The sequence below is a fragment of the Silene latifolia genome, chromosome 8 (genome assembly GCF_048544455.1).
Source record: "Silene latifolia isolate original U9 population chromosome 8, ASM4854445v1, whole genome shotgun sequence".
Classification (NCBI taxonomy): Eukaryota; Viridiplantae; Streptophyta; class Magnoliopsida; order Caryophyllales; family Caryophyllaceae; genus Silene; species Silene latifolia.
In genome coordinates, this window is record NC_133533.1 from 9,690,186 (window position 1) to 9,713,369 (window position 23,184).

Genomic DNA, 23,184 nt, shown 5'->3' on the forward strand with positions numbered 1-23,184 from the left:
TCTTGTGATGATTCAAGTGATAATTTATTGGAAAGTTTTATTGAAATAAAAGATAAAGAGGCACCCGTATCAAATAGTACCAAACAAGGAGCATCAAAAATAGAAAATGTACCGGTAATGATATCAGGATGTGCCTCAGCTTCAGCTCGGCTCATAACAAAGATACGACCCTTCGGCCTCACAGGCCTCACTGGCACGACAGGAGTGGTAGGAGCCATCACCTTCCTCTCCGGGCAAACATTAGCCTTGTGACCCGGTTTGTTACAAGTAAAGCATATGATATGGTCAATGAAGCATTTACCAGGGTGTGCTGGTTTCTTGCAGTTATAGCACAATCGGTCTCTAATACCTTTATTATCACTAACAGCTGAAGATTGACCACCCCGGTTAGCTTGAACATTAGAAACAAACCTTCTCTTGTTTGAGTCAGAGGGAGAAGAGATGAACCTAGGTGAAGGAGTAAAGGGCCTAGAAGAAGGATACAAAGGCCTCTTGCCAAGACTAGAACTAGTTGCACGAGCTTCATTTTCAATTTCTTTCAATGAATTCTCGGCCCACAAAGCATCATTATAAATTGAAACAAAGCTAGTGGAATCCCGACGGACCATGATTTTGATCTTAGGGGAGAGCTTTTCAAGATAGAAGAAGGCTTTTTCATTGTCATCCTTCACTAATCTAGTGGCATAATGAGCCAACTCATTGAATTTATCAGTGAAGGTCTGAACTGGAAGGCTTCCTTGCTTCAACTCCATAAATCCCTTCAACTTTTCTTTGTTTGACTCTTGAGGATAGAAACGGGCCTCCACTAACTCCTTGAAATGTACCCAATCAAATCCTGGTTCAATTTGAAACGGTAGGCCCGATCATGGACCACCACCGGTCCGCTTCTCGTACTAGGAAATGAGAGGCTAGCTTCACCTTATGTTCCTCCTTGACATCATACAACGTGAAGCTTTTCTCCAACTCCCGAAACCACCCCCGTAAGAGCGGTGGATCAATCTCTCCACCATAAGTGGGAGTGTTGATTCGGGTCGGTGATTAGCCACCAGGTATAGGTGCCAGGAGTACCCTCAGCTGGCGGAGGAAGAGGAGCTTGTTGATTTTGTTGGTTTTGTTGATTTTGGAGAATTTGGGTAAGAACTAGTAAGATAGCATCATCAATATCTCTTCTTGGCGGAGCCATCTTAAAAAGAAGAAAATTAATTAGTACCTATCAATTAGCAATCACAAACAGACTACCACATAAAATCCTAATTCTACCCATCCTACCCTTCTCTCAAGTTTATTATTTAGAGGTCAAGTGATTTCTAAGTGGGGTGCACAAACGTGCATCGGGAGCAATAGGCTCTGATACCAACTGTGACACCCTTAAATCTAACCTTGATAAAATACGTAAATTCTACAGAAAAACTGGTAGGATATGTTTGTAAATGGTTCAACTAGTCCAAAAACCTGCAATTTCAAAAATTTTCTAACTAAACCATTCACATCCAATTCCAACTCAAGAAGAGTGTCAAAAACCCTGCAACAACTGATAAACTAATTTACATACATAACTTAAGACGCGGAAATATAGTGATACAAACCAAAAATAGAAAGGGAGACATATGTCCCTTCAAAATATATACAAACCAAAAGTGTAAAAGGTTTACTAATAAAATAGCCAAAACTAGGTCCAAGGTTCCTTGCTCACTAGCCGTCTGTGACCCCCAACAAAGCATCAACAACCTGTCAATCGCATTTTATACAAACACGAAAGCCACAATTCAGTGGGGAGTAACTTCGAGTCCTCCCAGCCACGAATCGTCAAAATTAATGTAACATGTAAACAATTTGATAAACCATTTACTTTTCATGTATTCTAACAAATGACCCCTAAACTGACCAAACTAACTATCATGTGAATCATATAACAAATTGTAATCCAAACTCTATCAACCATAGCCGGCTTGCATCTCACCCTCTATGATTCATAGAATCATCAAACAAGAAAGGGCAATATATCAAAGACAGGCATAAGTTCTTAGTCCCGTCAATAGTCACTTTGTAACTCAAGTCTATACCACGAGGTAGGGAAGGTAATCGAACCGGTATCTTGGCTCAGCGGTTACTATTAAGAAAACATGGCCAAGAGACAACACAACCCTAGCCTAAAATCTCACTTGAGACCTAGACATGCGGATACACACCACCGCACCCAAGACTCACAACTTTTTTAAAACAAAGTGAAGTGAGTACCCTAAGGACACCACCGAAGGGTCGGCTAGTACTTAAGCTGACCCCATACTATCAAAATTAGTACCTGAGGTCATGCCCCAACTTGGATAAACATCCACTAGTCAGGAACACAAAGGCTATCAAGCAGTGAACATATACTCGTCAGAGACTATAAAGACCTATCTATGATGAAGGCCGAAATACTCACCTAGGACCTAGTCACGGCTAGTCCCACTTGAATATTTTAGCCCACACCACCCAAAACTCACCACATAAGTCAAGTAAGACACCCACTTAACCTTAAGAGGGCAAAAAGTCCTACTTACCAACATAAATTCTAACATTCTATCATGTGAAAGCTATATAAATGTCTATTTACAAAGATACAATCCCAACAGTTCCTCAATAAGAATTCAATACTAATTTCCAATCCTAGCAATTATAACAATATAAAAGGCTTTAGGGGAAACTAGGGCCATTACTACAAAATAAGAAGCTATTTAAATTCAACTAACTAAATAAGAAACTATTTAAATTCAACTAATTACACATGTGAAATAGAGATATAATAAATGGCCTAAAACAAGAAAAAGGCCGATTATCTAATTCATTCAACCGAATTTTTACCCGCAACCCCAGCCCCTGCGACAGTGCGGGTCAAATCACGGCGACCAATCACTCAATTAATCGACATCGCATCGGTCAAAGGGACTAAGGCTCGAGTTTTCAAGACAATCAACAAAACATTTCAATTATAGCTATAAAATTCATTTTGAGCCTATTAATTACCATTTCATTTTGTAAATTATCCTAACATGTGATAATTGTCAATATAACATAATTTTTCTACCATTAGCATAACTTTTAGCTACTTTTATGATTCTCTTAACAAATTTAACCATGTATACTCATTCTAATTATATCCATGATGAACTTAAAATGACGGACAAAGCATGGAAAACCGCGAAACAAGCAACGGACCGACCCGGGCCAACCCCAAGACCGGCCGGGCTGCCGTGGGCTGCCGGCTGCTTGCCGAGACCCGCCGCCGCACCATTTCTTCTTCTTTTTTTTCATTTTTATACATTATAAGACCGTCTCGAAAATTAATTAATCGTCCCCAATTCAACTTTGATAATTTAAACTACCAAAAGGCACAAATTAAGCTTGCATGCAACTAAGTTTAACATGTGAAAAATTACTACCCAACAAAAATTCACCAAACATACAAAAATCAAAAACATGTGACGATCTTTCGTCGAGTAACTCGAAATATGTTACCTTAAGCTAGAAAAATGAGCAATTAGTCCTCAAAACCGAAACCCTAACCACAACTAACCGCTATCCTCTACAATATACGAGTCCCCGAACTCGTCTTCCAATCCTTCACCTAAATAAACAATTAAAACACAATAATAAGCATCAAAACCGAAAATACCGAAATATAGTCTTAAAATAACTTAATGAAAATTGAAATTAGAACATACTAAGTCGTAGATCGTGGCGAGGGGATTCCGGAAAGGTAAATTTCGCGAAAAACGGACAAGAAACGAAGGATTTATGACGATTTCTAGCTTGGAATTTATGAGAAATGGTGTTTTTAATTAAAGGAAGAGTTTAGGAGGATGAAGGAATGATAAAATCAGAAAAAAAAAGAAAAGGAAGGGGGAAGGAGGGCTGTCACGCGGGAAAGGGAGAAAGGGAAAGGAGGGAGTCGGGATTTTTAGTCGGGATTTAAGAGTCGGGTTTGACTTGTCTTGATAATAATTAAATCCGTAAGTCAAACGCAAATTCCGTCAAGTCCAAAGTCTTTAAACCCGAGATTACAATAAAATTGAGTATTCATACGACCCATTTCCAATTTCGTTTACCCAACGTTCAAACGAATTGTCTTTTTCCCCCCGATACGCCCTTATTTCGAAATAAAAGATTTTACACGGTTTAAACTATTTTTAAACATTTCAAAACTATCAAAATAAATACTTTTCTTCAAAATATAATAAAATTATATTTCTTTAAATTATTTTTACTTTATATACTTAATTATCACCTTTATTTTGATTAATAAATTATTTCTGAAATATATTAACGGTCCGAAATTTACGGGGCGTTACAACAACCGTTGTTATATTATTCCCACCAAATTTTTGAAACACTTTCCACAACGGCTTACACGCAACAACAACAACGGCTTTTAACCGTGGTGAATACTTTCGACAACAGTTTCAGTAAATAACCTAACCGTTGTAAATACCTTTTACAACGGCCGTTTTAACAACGTCCGCTTTTTGTTTTTACAACAGTTTTTACCCGTTGTTATAGCCTGTATCTGTAGTAGTGATTACAAGTTTACACGAAATTATCAATAACCAAGATAAACTACTTGCTAGAAGTTCACACGAAATCATCAATAGCTAAGATAAACTATTTGAAATCCTTCAATATTTGGGTTAAACATATCATCAATTTAGCATCTTCCATTGTCTTCCATCAAGATCATATTCTCATCCAGCAAGGTGACTCATTCTTGTGACCAAATCCGCCATGGGAGGTCTGTTAGAGGGCTGCTTCTTAAGGCACATCTCAGCAATGTTACACACTTCGTACAATTCTTCCTCTTTAAAGTTTCCTCCAAGCCTTGAATCAACCATCTCATCTAACTTCTGTTTGTCCTTGAGATATGGTTGTACCTGTGTACAATATTTAGAAGAGGGAGTAACTAGTTTAGTGAAAAATAAATGTGACGTTCGAGTTTCACAATTGTAACTTGTAATATATGTTGAAGTATGAGATTTTAGTGTATTGTAGAAGTTTCCGGAATGTGCTAGAATAATGTATAAACAACTAGAAGAGTTTAGAAGGATCTAGAAGAGTCATGTGTGTTCTAGGTTTATGTAGAACAACCTAGAACCTTCTAGACATGTGTATAAGTGGTAAGGAACTCTAGAGAGTTCCGTGTCTAAGTCACTCTAGGATGTCCTATTCTAGAATATTTCTAGGTTGTAGGAGGAGGAGGAACATTATAAATAGAGGACCTCTCCTCCCATTCCCATGTAACCGAAGTGTATCCCAAAAATTTCACAAACAAATAATAACAACTAATTCCTTCAAACTAACCTTCAACTAATCAAACTTCAACTAATCAAACTAAACTAAAAACTAACTCCACTCCGCTTCCTATACTCCCCCATACACCAACAATATAGTGGGACTGAGCAAAAAATCCGATTATTCAAACTGATCCGATATCCGATCCGAATCCAATCCGAATTTTTGGATATCCGATCCGAAAGTTAAGTTTGGTTTGGATATCTGATCCGAAATCTTTGGTTTTGGTTTGGATATGGATATTAGAATTAAAACATTTGGATATCCGATCTTATCCGAAACTATAGTTTCTACTATAATTTCGAGAAAATAAAATTTTATTTGATACAACAACTTAATTAATGTTTAAAATATTAGAGAAATATCTAGGTGATACTTCAATTTTATAGCGAGAACATTGAAATAAGAATACGAAAGAAAATCATCATGTAAAACTATGAATATAATCGTGTTTCAAACTTAATTTTAAAGTAAGTTCAAAAGTATGGATATCCCGATGGATATCCGCATCCGATCCGATTATTTTGGATACCCGAACATTGGATACCCGAGACATTTGGTTTGGATATTGGATATCTAACTTCAGGATTTCTAATATGGATATCTGATCCGAACTAGCACTTTGGATCAAATACCCGATCCGTACTCTGTCCTACAATATAGGCACAACTTTACACGACTTACTCCATAGTCTCATACAGCCATACTCATAACAGAAATAATACTCCATATTACACACACAATGATAATAAACAGATCCTAGAAAAAAAAAAAGTGTGGAAGTGTTAACAATGTGGGCAAAAACAATGTAACATGTAAGAAACAAAAGTACCAATTGGAAAACAAGAGCCAGAAGTTCTTTACCCAATCAATCAAGTATTCTGCCACACCATCTTCTCTAATGATGCACCCTTTTCTTCCGGTGATTATCTCTAACAAAAATATACCAAAACCATAGATATCCGCCTCAATGGTTACCTTCCTAGTCAACCTATAATCATGTATCGTATAGTAATATGAACCTATCATAAACGAAGAAACCATGTTTTTTTAGCATGATAATACAACCTAACTACCCCATATGCCGATAGCTTAGGATTGCAGTTTTCATTAAGCCAAATATTAGATGGATGGATGTAACAGTGGAGGATTGGTGTCTCCATCTCGTTATGCAAATATCTTAAAGCTTTAGCTACACCAACGACAATTTTCATTCTTGTTTCCCAATCAAGGAATTTGGAATTCCCTGCAAATTTATCCAAAATACATGGTACAAAATTACTATTGGACTAAAACACTGGTATACATATGAATATAAATAAACATAAAAATAATTACTCACCATACAAATGACTTTCTAATGTGCCTCCAGACACATAGTCATAAACCAAAAATCTTTTGTAAAATTTAATCGAATATCCAATCAACTTTGTAAGATTTTGATGGTTTGCTTGACTAAGGAGCGAAACTTCATCCTCAAATTCTTCGGGAGTTAGTAATGATACCTCATTGAGTCGTCTAATGATGAACACCTGCACTTCAAAGATAAAATTATACTCACAACTAATCCTTGTTTTCGTTAGCATAACTTTATAATTCACTGTTCGGGGTTGCATCAAACTTATTTGGTAGCTGAATTCAGGGCTGTTGCAAATGATGATGTTTCGATTAAAATTACGCACTGTGGAGTATGTTACGCTGATGTAGTCTGGACGAGGAATGTACTTGGAGACTGCAAGTACCCTGTTGTTCCCGGGTATGTATGCCGTTTAAGAAGTCTTGCTGTTAGTCTTTGCATCTGTCATAAATACTTATAAATCTTGGTTGGTGTGAAGTCATGAGATTGTAGGAAGAGTACAAGAGGTGGGGGCAAATGTGGAGCACTTGAAAGTCGGGGATGATGTCGCTGTGGGAACTTGTGTGAATTCATGCCGTGATTGTGAGTACTGCAATGAGGGGAACGAGATCTGTTGCGTGAATGGGTCAGTTCATACTTATAATGCAGTTGACAAAGATGGTACAATCACGAAAGGAGGTTACTCGTCTTCCATCGTTATTCATCAAAGGTCAGTATTTTTGTATCTCATAGTCATTTAGATTAAATTACTGCAATTTCCGTTGTTTGGTTTGTAAGTTGGGTTGGACGGAAATAAAAGGAAAGGAAATGGAAGAGAACGCGGAAATAAAAATGATATTGATTTGAATTATGTTGGAGTTGGGAACTGAATGCGCAGGTACTGTTTCAAGATCCCGAAAACACTTCCAAAACATTTAGCAGCACCCTTATTATGTGCTGGAATTACTGTTTATTCTCCGATGGTGCGCCATAACATGAACCAGCCTGGTAAAAGTCTTGGGGTGATTGGCCTTGGCGGCCTTGGACATATGGCTGTATTATTCGGTAAAGCGTTTGGGCTTAAAGTCACGGTTTTAAGCACAAGCATATCAAAGAAAGACGAAGCCCTGAATTTACTCGGTGCTGACAATTTTGTTCTTTCATCTGATGAACAACAAATGAAGGTAAACCATACACAAGTAATGCATACTGGCAAAGTAAAGTGTCGAAATAACATTGCAATAAAATTCGATTGGTTTCACTAATAGTTGATTGCTTACTATAGGCTATAGCCAAGTCCTTGGATTTCATAATAGACACGGCCTCAGGAGATCACGCGTTTGATCCATACATGTCGCTTTTGAAGACGTTTGGGGCTTACGTTCTTGTAGGCTTCCCTTCTCAAGTGAAATTCCGTACTGTCAGCCTTTTATTTGGTAAGTCTTATACTCTTAATACTTAATTTTTTGGTGAAACCACAAAGGCGATTTTGTATACTGACGGAATTTAAACCCTAGTCATGAGCAGCACCTCTCATGACTTTACCAACTACAACTTGTGTGATAGAACACTTGGTGTCTATGTTTCTTGAACGCGTGAACACGTATCAAATGTAGTCACATCTTCAGGTGTCAGACTCGGTTAAATGAAATGTCAAGTGTTTGTAGTCATGACCGAGTGCCCAAATTGTTCACTTCAATTGATCAAGTGGATGTTCAAAACGGAAATGAAGTGTCTAAGTAACATAGATTATCGTGTCCTTCACTCTTTTTATAGTATCTGAATTTCGGACTGACATTATGATCTCTTATAGGCTTGAATACAATCTCCGGCAGCAAAGGTGGTGGTTCCACAATTATTCGAGAAATGCTGGAGTTTTGCGCAACCAATAAACTATATCCTAAAGTCGAAATCATTCCTATACAATATGCTAATGAAGCAATTGAAAGGCTAATAAAGAAAGACGTCAAGTACCGGTTCGTCATTGACATCGAAAATTCTCTCAATTGATATCCTTACAACAAAAATAAAACATGATACGTTACAAAACACCATAAGTAGAATTTACATACCGTATTTGTATTTGTATTTGTATGTTGTTTGTATTAAGCTTAATAAGCACCCATACATTCTAAGTAACAAAGGCTTGTAATCTTTGTGAGAAATATTTTATTAATTTTAGGCGATTTTCGTGTATTATTAGAGGGTTGGATCATTATTATTGTTTAGTATTTTTCTTATCGTAGTTGCTCATTTATGTACGAGATTTACTTATTTATGTATTTTTTTTTTCATTAGTTCTCCATTGCATACCCTTGCCTAGAAAAACAAAGAAAAAAAAAAACTCTCTCTAATTCTCTCCCTCACGAAATTAATCAAATTTATCAAATCCTTTAAATTACAATTATGGATGTTAATTCTCATATCGATCAAGTAATAATTTTAATTCGTAATTTTATTATTTATTTTATAACAAATTACGGAATTGATTTCGACTAATTAAATTAGGGTTTGTTTAAACCGTCGCCGGCGTTGGGGCGGGGGAAGGCAGCCGTTGCCGGCGTTGTGGTGATGAATCCCGGCAAATACTCAATATTGATCGGCCATTGTAGTAGATGAATACTGCAAAATAACTCCGAAAATGACTTTTTCTTATATTGAACTAATTGTCAGTCAACATTCATCAGAATCCCGACACAAATTTCTGAAACCGTCTAATGACTACCTCCACCCTGCCTTCAACAATATTACACGCCTGGCAGTCTCCCACCTCCGTAACATGTCGCCTAACCAAATTGCTTCTGACTGCTATAGTTTCTGAACCAGCTCTCCAAATAAAGTGGGCTAATTTTCGTGGAATATTAGCCTTCCAAACCCATCGTGTAGTGGCACTCACTTCATTTCCTTATCCACACCAAATTTCTCTTCTTTATTTCTTTTTGTAGTTTCTAAATTACGAGGTTTTGTGATCTGGGTTACTTGTTTTTTTTATGCTTCTTTGATGTATTGATGCTAATTTTAAAACGGGTAGTTTGAATACCCTTTCAATTAAGGAACGAGATAAAATACTTAATTCAGTAATCTTCAATTGGTCAAAATAAGCAAATAATTCATATATCAAAGAAATATAACAACTGGAATTGAATCGAACCGAGTTGAATAAACAAGTGACGAGAAATAGGTCAAGATCATCGTTGGGAGACGGATCTCTGAGATCGACTGATGGCCGCTCTGAGTAGGTCGCAAGACCGACCGGTAGCTTAAGAGAGACGGCGGTGAGGGTGGTGGATGGTGGCTGCTAGGTGGTGGTTGGATGGTTGTAGTTAGAGTGATAAAAGGGTAAACAAAGAAGAGAGTGTGAAAAGGGTATTAAAATGAAATCATTTAAATAAAAGTGGTATTATAGTCATTTACGTTCATAAATGAGTAAAACTCGTATATGAATGAATGAGCACAACCCTTTTCATATTACAAAACTAGATTTTGTGCCCGTGCGTTGCACGGGTTTTTAAATAATGTCTTATTTTTAACTGAAGTGGTAAAATATGAAATATCTATAACCTGCGTAATCTATAATTAATGGAATTTAGCCCCTAGGTTACATTGCCTGGAAAAAGCCTCTTCGTGCGTTGCACGGGCAACTAAATAATGTCTTATTTTTAGGTGAGATTATGAGAAACGTATAAAAATATTCAAGGAATTCCTACATAAGGTTCTAACTTATGGCATAGATGTAAATTAAATTCTTAGTCTAGGTTGGTGGTATTTGTGTGACAGTGTGAGATATAAGCCCTATAATTAGGATTTTATCATACATATTCAACAAATTCAAATTATCGAAGAGTTAATTAGTACTCATTGATTAATATATAGTTTTAAAAGAATTATAAATTTTCCAACATCTCACTGATTATGAATCGACAGATTTCTACATACAGCTGCGCTTCAATTTTGGTGCAGTATAAATCGAGACGGTCTTTCAATAAGTTTTTTTGTATTACGTGACCCTTTTGTTGTTGATTGTGACAATAATAATTTCGTACTTATTTACATAGTGAAGGTACCCATTTTATCGTGAATCATGATTTATACCTATTATATTACCTTTAATACCACCTTTTCATTTGCACCTATTTAATTTTTCTCAATAAACTTATTGAAAGACCGTCTCTCAAGTAGAGGTGGCAATCGGGTCAGTCGGGTCGGGTTTAGGTCGGGTCACGTCGGGTCGGGTTTGGGTCAGGTCACGTCGGGTCGGGTCATATCGGGCCGAGTCTGGTCGGGTTCGGGTCGTTATCGGGTCGGGTCATTTCGGGTCAAATGATGTATCGGGTCGGGTCGGGTTTGGGTCGGGTCATTATCGGGTCTGGTAACTTAATCGCATTACTACAATTTTTTACCATTAAATATAGTTTTTAACCTATAATTTAGTTTAATTACTTTATTACTAAGTCAAACATATCAATCTAAACACAAAATCACTTTCATTTTGATCAAAATTAAGCTTAATAACTATCGGTTCATCAATTTAATCGGGTCAACATCGGGTCGGGTCAATATCGGGTCGGGTCTGGGTCGGGTTCGGGTCACTGATAATCGGGTCATGTCGGTTTACGGGTCATCATCGGGTCAGGTCGGGTCGGTTTCGGGTCGCAATATTTTCGGGTCGGATCGGGTCGGGTTTGCTCGGGTTCGGGTCGGGTCAGACTTGCCAGCTCTACTCTCAGGAGACCTACTGGTGGCTTAATGCTTATAAGAACTAAAAAAACCAGTGTTCAAATACACTATTACATTCGATTAAATACTTCGTATACTACAATATTTTTGGTACATTCGTATACTACATTGTGTATAAGCAAAATACCTTTTTCTCTAAATATATTCATAGAGAAAAACATAATATAAAAAGCAGCATAAACGATTCATTTGGTAGGGTTGCAGTAGAGAAGTTGTATCTCAATATCTGTATAGACGTGGAGTTTATGAAGCCAATTTATGTTAATTATGTATATCTCTTATACTATATTTGTTAGGGAAATCACTCTGCACTTTTCATAAAACTCTAATATGATTTTGTAAAACGTGTTGATTAATATAAATAACTTACCATAGTAGTATAAACTACTATAATAACTAAAGAATTTGGACATATACAAAAAACTAAGAAAAACACTTTTTTATTCTTTGTGAAGGGTATTTTAATCAAAAGTAAACAAATGATTGTGACCTCTTACCTTCAAACTATCTTAAAACTTAATCCCGAAAAATAATGGTACATCTCCAACAATTAATCAAAGAATCAAGGAAATAATTAAGGCTGAAAATCTATAATTAGTTGAATAATAATCTTAAATAACTATGCTAATCTGAAATCTGGGTACACTCTAAATTACTTATGCAAATAACGATTCAGGAATTGTTAATGCTAAAGATGAACAAACTATGCTAATTCATGATTATCATGCGCAAAACGACTATGTTTTCGAAATTGGTGCATGCGATGTACAGAAACCTCTTGCGCGGTTCACGAAACACGTCCAACAAATCATGTGCTATTGACGAACATTCTACCACCCTTCCGTGCGTCATAAACAGCCTCCCAACCGCGCCTTGGTGTGCCACACAAGAACATGTCGCGTGCGATATACGAACAAAAGAGACGAAGTTGTTCTGTAAATTCTTTAATTAACTATGGCACAACTAATTTAATCTGAACTAAACAATTAATTAAGCTCATCTATTCTATGTATCTGAAGATGTGTATGCAAGTTTGGAAGGAGTAATATAAGCTGAAGATGCTTCATTAGCTAAAGCTCCAATTTTTTTTGAGCGAGAAAGAAGCTAACTTCCGAGATTCAATTACTATTAACAAATTCTATCAATTCAATTGCTAAAATCTTATACTCCACGGTTAACAATGATGTTATCTACAATAATTTTGATAAGTGCCTATAATTTCATTATGATAATTGACATTGATTAGCTTATACTGATGCTTATCAACTCTGTGTACTCTCCGCATCTTTTGACCCATCATCATCAGAGTAGACTCTTTCATATAGTCTTCTGCCCTTTTTCTGTCAAGTTCGGTTCTCATTCCCATCCAATTTCACAATGTCAATGGTGCTCGTGGTAAATTTCTGCTTGAATACAAACCTATTTTCTTCGAGACGTATCGGAACAAACTCGGTACACGAATAACACGAATCATCCAAAAAATTGTACAACTGGAAATATGAAAAACAAAGCATTCATCTTAATGCAAATTAACGGAAGGTAGAAAAGCTAAAGAATATAAGGGTACAAAAATTGATCTCTTTTTGTTATGTGTTATCAAGTCATATGGAGTATATATATGTATTACTTTGTCATTAGTGTTTTAGTTCTTAACAAATTCAAGAAAATAAATCTTTTGTCAGTTGTGATTAATTATAATATAATTATTATATCTTTTGCATTATCTGTGTGGCTAAATTTATATCTTTTCGTACATATTAATATTTAAAGTATATAGTTGGAGACTCTAGAAATGCCTGAAAAAAAGCCTCTTTTATATATATACTAGATTTAATGCCCGTGCGATGCACGGGCCTATTTGTAATGCTCTGTCATGTATAATGTAATATATCTAAAAAGTGTTTTCCTGATCGTACCTATATGCTACTTTGTCTTAGTTATGAGATTAATGTTCTAATAAACTAATAGCAAAATTATTATTTTATTATGTTTTATCTTTAACTTAAAAAGTTTAGTAAGATAATGTACCGATATTATTTGAATTATTCATATGCTGTGATTTTTTTTCTAGCTTATTTGTTGTACTCGTAAATAGTTTGCTCCTTATTATTTTTGAGGTAAGATTCTCTCCATTTTCTAAAACGAAATTAATGTCCATTTCAAACATGTACGAAGTTTGTATGTATTTATAAAACTTTAAAAAGTTTCCTTGATAAATTACGTTAAATAGAGGTGTACTCAACTACTCATGCAACTATCATCAATATCACAACTGCCTTTTTGGCCCTCTTTGGACAAATACTGAAACAAACAAACTCCATCATTGAAATCAAATTAAAACTTGTGTTTTAATAAGTATGAAATTGTGTAAGACTTTAAATATGAAAATAAGTTAGATAACAATCACAATAAGGAATGGAGAATGCAAATATAATAAAACGAACACCATCATTTACATATGGTATAAATAATAAATACTTCGTATTAGATTTGTAAACGCAACAGAGAAAAAGGAACATACATCGGATGTACTACCTCCAATTTTTTTGTTTTTTGAGCATATATGTATTTTTTTTGAGCTTATTACCTCAAACTTTATTTGTTTTTGAGCATATATATATTTTTTTGAGCATATTAAAGTTTATAAGTTAAGTATTAATATTTTTTCCGTCAAAACTCAAATTTAACTAAACTTATAGTAATGTTTTTGAGTTTTATTGTAATTTTTTATAACTTAATGTTTAAGTGAATAAACTCAGAAACTTCACAGTAAAACTCAAAAATTTTAAAATAAAACTCAAATACTGAGCTTATTACCTCAAACTTTATTTTTTTTTGAGCATATATATATTTTTTTGAGCATATTAAAGTTTATAAGTTAAGTTTTAATATTTTTTCCGTCAAAACTCAAATTTAACTAAACTTATAGTAATGTTTTTGAGTTTTATTGTAATTTTTTATAGCTTAATGTTTAAGTGAATAAACTCAGAAACTTCGTAGTAAAACTCAGAAACTTTAAAATAAAACTCAAATACTTTATTAGAATGCTCATAAACTATAGAATTGGAGGTAGTAGATCAGATGTATAATCCTCTGACTGCAACGCAACACCCTCTTTAAAAATTCATGTACATATATATCAATCCAAACGATGTCATAGATGTACAGTGAATGAATTAAATTACATTGGGCAAATTTTACATATGAGAATACAAGGTTCTCAAAATTTATCGAAAGCAAAGTTTGTACAAATTTATTGTTGTCACTTGTGTCTGGCCTAACAATTTGCCGCTAATTTAAGTGAAGAATTTGGTGTAGCAGCTTGCCACTTACTATTCTTCAAGTAAACTGTAAACGCCTCTCATGGGAACATAAATTTCTACACTTTGTCTGCGATATCGCTTTCAGCACTTCACTGCTACTTCATATTCTACTGCCTATATGACATTCACAACTCAAAATACTTGCTACCTTTTCCTAGATACTCCGTATATACTATAGTCCATAGAAATAAAAATAGTCACAGCCATATATTTCTCTACCCTTTGTATTCAAGTTGATTTTCGTGTTGTTGAGTGGGGTCTGGCCTCTACTAACTTCGCATGTTTATATAGATATTAGTACAACTTAAACTAACAAAAACAATGACGAACGGATAAAAACTCATGAAACATTAGAGAGTATTTATATTGTATATTGTATATTGTATATTGTATGTGTATATCATTATAAATTTAATTTGAACATTATGAATCAATTAACACAAAGGAAAGAGGTATCAAGGGAAACAACGCAAGTCAGATACACTATGAATCCGTTATATTTCACCCTGTAATTGCAAATTGCAACTATGAGAAACAGCATACTATATTCCAATAATAATAATAACAAAGAAAAGCACTTCCAAAATTCTTAAAATTTCTTCCACACTATATGTACATGCGCAGTATTGCAGTAATAAGGTGTAGGATCTGTACCTTAAAGTGAATAGAGTATTTAAACCTTCAAAGCAAAATCAAGTGGTAGAATTAGAGAAACAACAATAAGAAAAAAAAAATAATGGAACAACTAACACGCATAATTGATGAAGTTATGGAGCGGAGGTAAGGTTGAATTAGTTTATATACACACATTTAGGTGATAGTGTTTGCTTAGTTTTCTTATTCTCATAGAATTTTATTTTATGAACAATTCAAATGCACATTAATAACCAACTGTGTGGTAGTAGGTAATACGTAGGAGGACTGTTTCTAAAAAAAATATCTTAATTAAAATTTTAATTAATTTTAGGCAGTTAATAAAAGTTGGACTCTCTATCCTCGCTCGAAAAAAGCTTCCTTTATTAATATAGATAGATACTAGATTTAATGCCCGTGCGATGCACGGACCGCTTGTAATATTATGTTTTATAAACAGCTGATGAAGATCATGTTATAGAAAATTATTACAAATCTCAAGTCCCGCTCATGTAAAGACACAATTCGACCCATGTTAAGTGAAATATGCGTCTTAATGCATTTTTATTGTGCAAAATGAGTAATTAATGCTTATACGTTGAAATATCAAAGAATAAATTCAGTAACGAAGGGCCGGAGGTCCAGAGTACGCAAGTTTTTTTCCGTAAAATTAACTCTTCTCTTGTAAACCTGTTACCATAACATCTTATTCTACTAAACATTGTTACGGCCAGCAAGGGTAGAGTCTAGTGGTTAAAATTTGGGTGAAATTTCCTGGAGACCCAGCCACCCAGGTTCAAGCCTCCCCAAGAGCAAAATCTTATGGAACATTCTTGACCCGAGTACAGTCCTAATAGATTTCGAACCTGTCACCATCGGGTGACTTAACTGGTATACGTGATTTACCTAGTGCACATTGAAGATAACGGCTGCGGTTAACTTTGTTTAACATTACGGAGTACTGTATACTTTTTCTCTTACTATAATAATTGTCATATTTTGTTTGGGTCTGTACACACACCTTTGTGATTCTATAAGGTAAAAAAGTTTATCGTAAACGTTAACGCCTTGTTCAAACCTAAACTGGATGTAATCATGTAAATATTCTTTACGTCCACTGTTATTCTTCCTTCCCCAAAAACTATATTCAACTACTGATGTATTTGATACTTGTTAGAATATATATTTCCTACACCTTCGGTCTTGATCATTTATTTACCTTATTTGTAAGATAAGTCAAATAGTACTATTCTCATCTCAGTTATTTGTTTTGTTTACCTTTTATATTCTGAGCGATATTTTTTTTCAAACTTATCCATCTAGCTATTATATTAGACATGTTACATAAGACACTATTAATATGACTTACCACCTTATTCTTTTTAGACAACTACTCGTACCACTTTATTCACATCACAATAACCCACCATGATAGCTATTTTCCGGAAAATCAATATATATATATATATATATATATATATATATATATATATATATATATATCAATCAATACTATATATTAAATCCAGAAACCAAGGGACTTCAATGTAATTAAAGAAATTAGTTTAGGAATCAAAGTAATTATTACGCCCGGGCTACCTCTATCTAGTATTAAAATATATTTTCAGTTAACTAAAACTACTTTAAAATTGCATAACTCCTAAATTTATTATTAATATATTTTTCTATGAAACAGAGTATATCTTAAAGTTACAATGAAATAAATAATTATACAAATTCACTACTCCCGCCATTAATATTTTACTTAAATCGATTGCTTAGCTAATTTTTCATACATACTTACTTTTGTTTTTAGAATTATTAATTTTATTACATTTGTTATTATTATTACTTTTACTTTCACTAATCTCGCCGTAATTATTGTTACTTTCACTACTTGTACATTAATATTGATAATTTCACTACTCCCGTTGTTACTTCTGTTACTTTCACTACTCTCGCTCGCCGTTAATATTGTTATTTTGACTATTCAAATGAGTGATTACTATCATATTACTATATCCAATGTTACAACAATTCTTTTCACTACTAACAAAATTATTTTACTCTCTAAGTATCCAATGAGTGATTACTATACCCAAGGTTACTTTTATTACTCTAACTACTCGAAATAAATATATTAAATATATGCATTAAATTAACTAAGTCGAAATAATTATGGAATATTATATTTTTTTGGAAATCTAGCTTGATTTATCTACTTTTTAATAGTTTCCAAAATATAATATACTTATATTATATTTGTTTATGTTAAAACATCTTTATACTAATTAATACCATAAGTAAGGCATGTTTATATGTTTATTTTAAGGAAAATCAATTAATAATTATTTTTACTAATTAAATTAAAAATCTAATGAATTATGGAATATTATATTTTTTGGAAATCTGAATTGATTTACTTACCTATTAATAGTTTCCAAAATCTAACATATACTTATATTATATTTGTGTATGTTAAATAATTAACATCTTTATACTAATTAACACCGTAAGTGGGACCTGTTATTTTAAGGAAACTCGCCATATTCTAGTTTTATCTAAATTAATACTTTTAACCAAAACTATATAATATTTACATTGAAGTCCCTTGTTCAGGTCCATCACACGGTGCTATCGATTTAAAACTATATAGTATAATTAATTTGTATAAATTTCTTTAATTACATTGAAGTCCCTTGGTTTCTGGAATTAATATATAGTATTGATTGATATATATGTATATTGATTTTCAGATTGCTTTGATTTTAACCTATGCTTATTCAAGTCTTATACTTAGGGGTGCTCATGGCGGGCCAATCCGACCTGGCCCGGCCCAGTCCGGTCTCGTGGGCCGATTTTCTCCAGCCCAGCACAGCCCGCTCCTTCCCTCGGGCCGGGCTAGTGCCGCATTTTCCTTGGCCCAACCCGGTCCAAACACTAAAAAATCTAAAAATATAGTTGGCTCGGCCCGGCCCGCTACTATGTGGGTTGTGCTCGGGCTGGACAAAACCAACCCAGCACTGGCCTGGCCCGGCCCAGCCTGGTCCCTCACCGTGTCGTGCTAGTGCTCCAAACCCTTAGTCCGGCCCGCCCCTGGCCCGGCCCAGTGAGCACCACTACTTATACTCACATTGCACATTTGATGACGTATATACATGATGAGGATAAACATCAGGACTTATATATTTAGTTATTTTTAAAGGGCCTAAGGCCGAAGAGTCAAGCCTCTCAGGAGCTGTGGAATATTTATGGTCTTAGGTTCAGTGGTGTAACAAAAAATGTTTATGTGTGGTGTTAATTTTAATGTAGTTGATGTCCATTCTTTTATTAAAGGGTTGTAAGGACATAAAATTTTCAAATAAGAACAATTTTAATAATAAAAAACATTAATTGAAAGTTGTGGGGTTTTAAGATTCCACGAGTATATGGCTACGCCATTACGCCACTGCTTAGGCTGCCATCTTTTTAGACTGAGTCTATCAGATGGTTAATCTGGTATATTTGGTTTGCAAGCTATCACGTATACTTGTAGGTTTATCCAGTGAACCTAGCCGTCGTGAGTTTTCTCATCCGTCATTCTAAAGGGAAATGGATGAGGTTGAATAACTCATTTTCATTGAGTAGCTATTAATTAAAGGTCGAAAAGTTCTTATTTAAAACGGACATGTCCGTTTTAACCTTAAAAGATAAGTTAAATATTCAGTATCACACATAAGGCAAAAGGTTTGTCCCAACTCCCATGTATGTGAAGAGAGTGGAGTGTTATTTAACACGGTTTATTTTTAAAATGGATATATCCGTCTTAAGAAAGACTGATTAAAAAAAACGCAAATTCTTGTTTTAGAAGACCATTTTTTGTTTGAAGTTTCAAACGGGCGTATGTGACCATTTTATGGTTAAATGTAACCACAATTATACAGCCAGTATTACAGTTTACGATAACTTCTTTTTTAATAGTGATCACGTTTGGCTATAAAATGATTACTAAATTTCGTCTTATTGCTTCAGACAAAATGGCCCGTATAAAGCAAGACCAACTAAAAGAAAAAAAAATGTTATAAAATGATTACTAAATCACGTTGTTGTCGTGGCTTACGATTATAGGAAAACCGCTCAAACCTTTAATGATTTTAAATATATCGTTGAATTCACATAAGTTTGATCTTATTATCTATGATACAAAAATTAGCTACAATTATGAAAAAAAGTGTATTAAATAATAGGGTTATTTCATGAAAACAAATTATCCACATGAAATAACCCTAAATAACATAACTTCATATAATTCTAAAAGAAAATATTTTATTTTTCTATCATAAATATACTATAAATTTATTAAACATGGAATACTATTATATGTTAATACTAATAATATATTACTTATTAAAATTTAAAAACAAATAAATAATTTAAGAGATTATATTTAGGGAAAAATTGTAACACCCCCGTACTCCAAGTGCCTTACTAGGATCACTTAAGGCATGGAAGTGCAACCATCTCGGTTTCCCGAGTCAATGATAATCAAAAGACAATAAGGAAACATACTTAAAATTAAATAACGTTTAAAATGATTACATGCCAACTCCAAAACTGATAAAAAGAAATACAAGATTCTCAAAACTGTCTACTATCAAAACTATAAAATGTCAGACACAACAGAAGACTTCTAAACTGCAACATGGTGACTCATCCCAGCTATCCCATACGCATCGTCTCATACCTGCTCAATAACTGTTCACCACCCCCGAATGGATCACCACAGTTTTCAAAACATTTAAACGGGGTCAGTACTAATTACACAAAATCAACAGCTGCAATAACAATAATACAAACAACTCAAATCCACACATCTCAGTCACCACAACTCCACCCTATCGCCACATATCTGACTACACACTAAAATGTGTAGTCCTGCCAGAGTACCTGTTGCAACAAGTACTCCTCACCGCCAGTGGGGGACCGCAGCCGTTCCCACCTAAGCCCCGCTCATCTTATCCGAGCAATAAACTCATGTCCATTAATGTGCACATCCCTTCTGTGGCGGGTTCCACAGAAAGCGAATCAAGGGCGTGAAGCCACTCCCGCAAGTGACTCCACTCAGCCAGGGACGCACCCCGAAGATCACAGACAGTTATATGATAATCTCAATACTCTACCAACAATCATCACATCAGAATCCAATACGATAATTACTCAACAACAACAACAACATTAACAACATCAACACCACAAGCCATGTAACTAATACTGAGTAGGGAAACCCTACCTGGAATGCAAACACCACAGACGGTCTTAACAACTAATCATAATCTTTCCTCTACGAAACCTCCTCTTATAACAAACATACATACAATCACAACCATATTCACATAAATCACCCAAAACCTCCAAATCACCCAATTAGGGTTTAACCAATTTTAACAAAACATTATAAAACTTATATAAAAAGCTTACCCTCGACACAAGGATCACAACGGCGTAAAGAACAATGCAATACGACACTCCTAGCATTGGGATTTGTTAACAATGCGATGACAATCAAGCTACGTAACTCCCCTTCTTCTCAATTAGGTTTTAGAATTGTTAAAAGAGATTAAGAAAAGTGACGGTCATCACTATATATTAATCCCGCATCATTAACAAAACCCGTCAAAACTCAGCCCGTAAACTCACTTACTCGATCGAGTAAGGCACTTACTCAATCGAGTGCCCCTTACTCGATCGAGTACCCAACTTACTCGATCGAGTACCCTATAGGCAGTCTACTGTTTTGTGTCAAAAACTACTTACTCGACAGAGTAAGCCCCACTTGATAGAGTACCCAAAGACTCATAAAACCGTAGTATTACAATAATGTTTTTACAATACATTATATAAGGAAATCCAATTTTTTTTGTTAATACATGCCTTTGCTTTGGATAATCCAATCCTACGTCAACTATATGCTGGATTGCTGGGAATTAATTTTAAAACAACCATATGTAGGAAATTATTTCTTGTGATAACATTATGCAGGGAAATCACCTTTACACGTTTAGACCATGTTTATCCGTCGTTCCTGCAGCCCTAGTTAGACCTAGTTCATGCATTAAAATATTTATATATACATCTTAACCTACTTATAAGACTTAGTTCCTGATTTCGTTATTTTATCAAGCCCTACTTAGACCTAGTTTCTGATTTTTTAACATCACTATGTTTTGTCAATAAGTCTCTCTTGTACAGAACAAGTACGTACCACTTCTGTATATAAGAATGCATGGGAAAAATAATTTATTTGTCTTATATACACAAGTGATATTGATACTTAGCCCGTTTTAAATTCAAGACAGATAATACTGTCTTAAATAAAAATTTGTGATATTTTATTTTTATTTTACAAGTAATTGTTAAAATAAATAAAATTAAATTGAGTTCAAAAATATACTTAACCCTCTCATAGTCCTTTAATTTTGCCATTTTCAATGTATTTGAGTTTTCAAATTCCAATGATATATTTATGCATGTGGTGTGAACTTGCGTTCTCAAATCTGGTCTGGGTTGGAACTACTGGAACGCAAAATGGTGGAACTGGGCAACATTTTGTATTTTATTTCCCTTTATATTTTATTTATTATTTTGTCTTTATTCATGACTTGTACAGTTGTACCTAGTTAGACCTACTAATAAACGTAGTGTTACGAAAGGGACTATAACTCAAGTATCAAGGTATGGACCTATCACTAATGTTGATTGATTAGTATAATGTGGACCCTACTACTGCAAAGCATCTTATCTTTATTAATTCAGAAGATAATGCTGAATGGAGAATGCGCCACGTCATTTGTACAAAACCCCCCCTCTTTTTTTTTGGAAATTTAGGTTATGGTGGGTCCCGTTGGTGTGCAAATAATTTATTTCTTCAAATCGTCTGCCAATACAACCAAGCGACAATTTCCGTCTTAAAAAAAATTATGAAATAATTACATACAATCGAATAAATGAAATTAATTGCATATAATCGGAATGAATTACAAATCGGAATAAATGAAATAAATTACATATAATCGGAATGAATTACATAATTAGCAATAAAATTGCATAATTAATAATAAAATTACATAATTACGAGAACAAATTACATTTAATTACGGGAATGAATTACATATAATGGGAATATATTACAGAAATTAATGAAATTAATTATTACAAACAATGCGAATAAATTAAATAACTTAAATAATTTTTAAAACTAGATAGTACGATGTTGTTGAGCGCTTAGTGAGAGATTTATGTGCCGAATATGGTGAAATTCTTACTGATGTTAATCCGTCTATAACTGGAAATAAACATTCACCCGGTAGTTGTTGTTTTAACGCATCCTATTTACGTGGAGAATGTTCATTTCCAGTTAGATCACTGATCTATATTAAACATGTAGATCGATGATATAGAACTGTTAGATAATTACAATAGAAATGTAAAAATAAAATATTCATAAAAAAAACATTCATATCGTCCTAAATACAAACCCGTGCAATTTTGCACGGGTTTAAAACTAGTGGTAAATTATTACTTCCTCCATTCAACTCCACTCTACCACTTTCAATTTTCGACACTATCCACAAATAAACATTCAATTACAATCTTCTCTTTATACATAAGTAAAAATATATTCATGTGGGATCTTATTTGATTCGCCTTTACGAGTACATTAAAAATATCTAACTTTTATAATTTTTGCAAATACGTAGTTAACGATATTTACCGCGGAAAACACGCGTTGGCAAACGTGATAAAATAATGTGGAGTTGAATGGAGGAAGTACCTTTTATATTCCTTTATCCG

At 34.2% G+C, this 23,184-nt stretch overlaps 2 protein-coding genes across 2 annotated transcripts in view; one reads left to right on the top strand and one right to left on the bottom strand.

Moving 5' to 3' along the window:
* Positions 1-4,721: 4,721 nt before the first annotated feature.
* On the bottom strand, positions 4,722-6,539 carry LOC141594627 (putative serine/threonine-protein kinase PBL7). Its single transcript, XM_074414632.1, has 4 exons — positions 6,394-6,539; positions 6,190-6,316; positions 6,025-6,084; positions 4,722-4,907 (listed from the first exon to the last, which is right to left on the bottom strand). The coding sequence occupies exons 1-4, from the start codon at positions 6,537-6,539 to the stop codon at positions 4,722-4,724; spliced, it is 519 nt and encodes a 172-aa protein (XP_074270733.1).
* Positions 6,540-6,592: 53 nt separating this feature from the next.
* Positions 6,593-23,184, top strand: part of LOC141594628 (putative cinnamyl alcohol dehydrogenase 1) — a 36,305-nt gene continuing 19,713 nt past the window's right edge. Inside the window, exons 1-6 of the mRNA XM_074414633.1 lie at positions 6,593-6,625; positions 6,909-7,081; positions 7,161-7,391; positions 7,560-7,845; positions 7,947-8,097; positions 8,475-8,637. Coding sequence (XP_074270734.1) covers positions 6,593-6,625; positions 6,909-7,081; positions 7,161-7,391; positions 7,560-7,845; positions 7,947-8,097; positions 8,475-8,637 — 1,037 coding nt within the window. The remainder of the gene's footprint in view (positions 6,626-6,908; positions 7,082-7,160; positions 7,392-7,559; positions 7,846-7,946; positions 8,098-8,474; positions 8,638-23,184) is intronic.